The sequence below is a fragment of the Sinocyclocheilus rhinocerous genome, unplaced genomic scaffold (assembly GCF_001515625.1).
Source record: "Sinocyclocheilus rhinocerous isolate Xijiao unplaced genomic scaffold, SAMN03320098_v1.1 scaffold5604, whole genome shotgun sequence".
Taxonomy (NCBI): domain Eukaryota; kingdom Metazoa; phylum Chordata; class Actinopteri; order Cypriniformes; family Cyprinidae; genus Sinocyclocheilus; species Sinocyclocheilus rhinocerous.
The window spans coordinates 292-5,293 of NW_015625094.1; the positions used below are offsets into that span (position 1 = coordinate 292).

The following is a 5,002-nucleotide window of genomic DNA, read 5'->3' on the forward strand; positions in this document are numbered from 1 at the left end:
TCCCAAATGGCACCCTAAACCCTCGCGGTCTTCCTCTGAGTCCGCACTTTCATGACGTAATGCCGCTTTGACTGTCGGGTAGAAGTCTGCTGCCGAGCTCGCACCAGTGCAGGCTCGGCAGAAGTGCGTATCGAGGGCACATAGCGGCCGCAAAGGGGGCGCTTGCGAGTACCCTATTGAACGCTAAAATGACGAATGGGACACACTACAGTCTCGTGGGCTTAATGGACACGTGCACACGGCAGTCATTGTAAGTCCGCAAGACCGATAGTGCACATGAAGTGTTCCATTTGGGACAGGGCCTGAGCAAGACCGATAGTGCACAGGAAGTGTTCCATTTGGGACAGGGCCTGAGATGTCCTATAAGATGGCTAAGCTCGATCGGTTTCCGGGTCATAGGATGGAGGACGGAGGAGCGAGGAAACAAGGAGGGATATTGAGAAGCACCTCGGGTTAAGGCTAGAAGGGAGACAGCTGTGGCTACTGGGCATGCGCACATATATATAGCGTTATTTTTGTCTCACTGTACAACAATAATTACTGTTTTTGCATTATTGTAAAGGGTAGGTTTAGGGTTGGGGTAGGTGTAGAAAACTTAATTTATTGTTAGTTTCCGGTCGGAACTGTAGCCACAACCCCTTAACCCAGTGGTTCTCAAACCTCTCCATGAAGTACTGCACATTTTGTATGTCTCCCTGTATCTGACACACCCACTTCAGGTCTTGCAGTCTCCACTAATGAGCTGATGAGTTGAATCAGGTGTGATAGATGAGGGAGACATGCAAAATGTGCAGGGCTGGGGGTACTCCAGGACAGGTTTGAGAACCAATGCCTTAACCGAACAGTGGTTTGAAAAATAGATGGATGGATGATTCAGCTTCGGGAGCCATCTTCTGGCGAGACGGGCGAATTCATAAGCATCGAATGCTTATAAATTTGCCTTTTCATACGACTGGACCACACTCATTCACTACGGTTACAGTTTTTATATGTTAAACACATTGATAAGAACTATTTTGTTTAGGTAGTGTGAGCAAGTATCAGTCCCATTGGAACTCATGTTTTCTGTCCGTTTTGCGTGTGTTCGGCTTGAAGAAATACACGATGACATTAAAAGGCTACATTCGGTAGATGTTTGGATCGAAAATCATTTATCGAAATGCGTCTGTAGCCTACTGTTGTTGCAACTTAATGACCCGTGTTTATTACGTTAACAATAACAACTTACCTGGACATACCTAGAATAAAAATGTGTGGCAACACATGTAGAAATAAGGCATATTGTACACAGTAAAACTTTCTACAGAGTGTGTGGTGGCTGCTTCATCCGACATAGCTTCACAGGCGTTTGGCTGCTTTATTTTTTAGCAACCCACCAGATGGCGCTGTTTTCGACACTCTAGAAACGTTGAATCTTTTCCCGAAACAGTCAGGGGAACGTCTCAGTGTTTTGAGGTAGAGATGGGCAGATGAAGCCTTGTAAAATTTTTGAGGGTTTTTCCTGATTGTACCAAAAAAGATTCAAAGCTTCAAAGCCTCAAAGACAGACCCTACCAGTGACATCTAGTGGTCAGCAGCAATTATAGCAGCCACTTTCAAATGATTCACACATCTTGTTGATTCCAGTTTCAACACAAAAGCAATACTCAGCAATAACAGCTGTGTCTTCCTTCTGAGAATCATTGTCCACACATGAAAGTGCCCACACGGCGGTGCTGTCATCATGGAAAGAATCAGCACAAAGGATCATGGGGGCCCGAAGTGTCCATCAGTTGTACCCTTCGAAATCCTTCATTCCGAAGGGCCCTATGAAGTGGCCAGTTTTGAGCACTTTGGTTTGGAACGACACTTCAATATGGCAGCCATGATTGTTTTCACTCTTAAGGTATTTCCCGTTTGGAACGCACCAACAGTCTTTCAAACCAGTCTGCTTCAATAGAGTAAAACAGGCTTCGGAGTCTCAGTGTCAAACGTTCCATCTCTACTTTGAGGCTTCACTTCCCCATCACTACTAACCGCTAATGCTGTTTCGCGTCCACAACACCAGACTAATGCAAACCACAATGAACAGGTTAAAAAAGGAATACATTCAAATGCTAAACAGACAACATAAAGAGCATGAAAATTAAATTGTATGACGAAAGCTTGCTTACAATAAATAAAAAAAAAATGTTTTCTGCTAGTAGGCCTGGTTGACAGGCTCACACTCAGTAATAATCAAGCTACAATCACCTCTCCATCTGGTACACATGATAGAATGTAGCCTACACAATGCATAAGGCCAGTTGTACTCTGAACAAAGTATAGATGTATTCAAATGTATTCTGAACAAAGCCTAGCAAAAAAATTGCATCTGGCTGAGTTTCATCTCAGACTGAATCCACCCCATAGCAGTAGCAGTAATGACGTCACCAGTCATTGGCTAGATTTCACTCCACATTACTGAAACCACTACAGAGACTCACAGCAATACAAGTCAATCAGACCTCAACCAACATGTGGCTTTACATCATATTTTTAATTTGTTTGGGGGGTAAGATAATTCTTATTATTTAAATTGCTTTTTGTAACGTGTGTTTAATAATGTGTTTTTGTCTAGTTAGTTAACAGAAAAGTAACTTTTAATGATTTGTAAATCAGTCCAAATCAGCATTAAACGACATGCTGTTGTTATATCTTACCTACACTTGTTACTTGTTACTACACTTGTTACCAATACACTAAATAATAAACCCTTCATATTTATTTGCTTCAGTTGTTAAGATGCGGTTTTATTTTAGGTGTGTATAATGTGGATACAAATGCAGTTAAGTCAGTATCATTGATGGAGGGAGATTCTGTCGCTCTAAACACTGATGTTACTGAAATACAGAGAGATGATCAGATACTGTGGATGTTTGGACCTCGAGACACTCGTATAGCTGAAATCTATAAGCAGATCATTTCTATATATGATAACAACGATAAGTTCAGAGATAGACTCAGCGTGGACAGTCAAACTGGATCTCTGACCATTAAAAACATCCGAACTGAACACACTGGACTTTATAAACTACAGATCTTCAGTCACAGAGGAACTTCATACAAGAGATTCAATGTTACTGTCTATGGTGAGAATTGTTTTGAGAATTGTTCATTAACTTATGTCATGATTATGCACTTCATTTTGCTTTTGAACTGAAAATCTCATATATATTCTCATAAAAACTCTAAAAATAATTTTGCCCTTTTTTAGCCCATTTGCCCGTTCCAGTCATCACCAGAAGTACTTTAAATTGTTCTTCATCATCATCTTCAAACCAGTACTGTTCACTGTTGTGTTCAGATGTGAATGTGAGTGATGTGACTCTCTCCTGGTACAAAGGAAACAGTTTATTGTCCAGCATCAGTGTGTCTGATCTCAGCATCAGTCTCTCTCTATCTCTGGAGGTGGAATATCAGGATAAAAACACCTACAGCTGTGTGCTCAACAATCCCATCAGAAACCAGACCAAACACAACATCAACATCACTCAACTCTGTCACATGTGTGAAGGTACATCATCAGTGATGTAAATGCTGATTATATTAGTACTTAATACTTACAGATTTATTCATGAAAGATTTTAGTTAAATTTACTTTATTAATGAAAATGATCAGATTAATTACAGATTTCTAGATTTTGTTCTTTATAAATACCTAGTAATTAAAAATTATTTAATTATTGCTTTATATCATGAGTTGTATTTATGCAGGTGACCAGCATAAAATATTGCTTTTTACTCCTTCAGATTTGTGTTTGTCTATAGTGGCATGTTTTAAGTCACACCCCAAAAAGATTTAGTCAGTATCGGTTTAAAAGAGTTAAAGTACATAAAGTAATGTTTCCATTTTCTTCTAGCTCCTCCCTCAGACTCTGTCCAGTGTTGTGGTTTCACTGAAGCTGTGATCCGATTGGTTGTCTCTGCTGTGGTGGGCATGACTGCTGTTGCTGTGGTGGTTTATGACATCAGATCCTGAGCTAAACAGAAGAGGAGAGCACAAATATATGAGGACTCTAACAAACAGTGTTTCTGAAAAAAGGAAAAAGGCTCTAATGTCAAGTTTATGTAGATGAATATTATAAGAAAAGTATCAGAAAACATTAGAAAGAAAATGTGTCTGTGGCAGATAGAAGAGATTTAAGGCTTAGTACATAGCAGCAGTTCAAAATTTCTAGGCATATTTAACTCAGTTCTTTTAATGTATTGTGGTGTAAACATAAAAGGAAGTAACTTTAAGATAAAATAAAAAAAATTTCTAAAAACATTTATATTTTATTTATAGTTTTAAATGGGTTTCGTATAACCTATTTTTAAATAAAAGTTGGGCCTATAAACTTGCTCCTTATAATGCTTTTAGTACAGTTGTCATGCATTTCTGTTATCCAATAAATATACAATATCTGCACCTCTCATTGGCCTATCATAGACTCTCTTTTAACATGATGTATCACTATCTAAGTATCATAATGTCTATTTATACAGTGAGATGTGAAAAGAACTGGTGGATAATTGGATGAATTGGATCACAGATGAACAGAACATAAATCTTTGAAAAGATTATAAATGTAATTTTTTTTAATCAATAATATATGAATTAAGAACCAGATATTATTTTTGTCCATCTGATTGGACTCTTGTTTCTCTATCATCTTGACATTGTGGCTCAAGCATTGATGGTTTCACAGGATGTGGTTTGTAAAGTGAAAGCTGTGACACAAAGACTAAGTCAAAGACCCCATAAATAGCAGCTCATGTAGATGTTTTGTAAGGCATTTGTGAACATCACACAAAGGAACGATGGAATCTCCGCATTCCATCAGACAACTAACCTCTCTTCTCAACTATGAGAGTCGTAAAAGCTGAATCATGGTCAGCCCAGGCGCCAACTTTCTCAAATGAGCTCCTGTCTCGCTCTGCTTATCTTTACAAAAAAACACGGAGAGAATGATTTACCAAACCACCTCCGATGTTGACAAGC

At 38.9% G+C, this 5,002-nt stretch overlaps 1 protein-coding gene across 1 annotated transcript; it reads left to right on the forward strand.

The window, feature by feature from the left end:
* Window positions 1–2,780: 2,780 nt before the first annotated feature.
* LOC107749594 (SLAM family member 9-like) lies at window positions 2,781–4,072 on the forward strand (the record flags this gene model as incomplete). The annotated part of the gene is made up of 3 exons (XM_016564768.1): window positions 2,781–3,110; window positions 3,236–3,535; window positions 3,894–4,072. Coding segments are annotated over 3 exons (737 nt in total), but the record flags the coding sequence as incomplete, so codon positions are not given.
* Window positions 4,073–5,002: the final 930 nt, after the last annotated feature.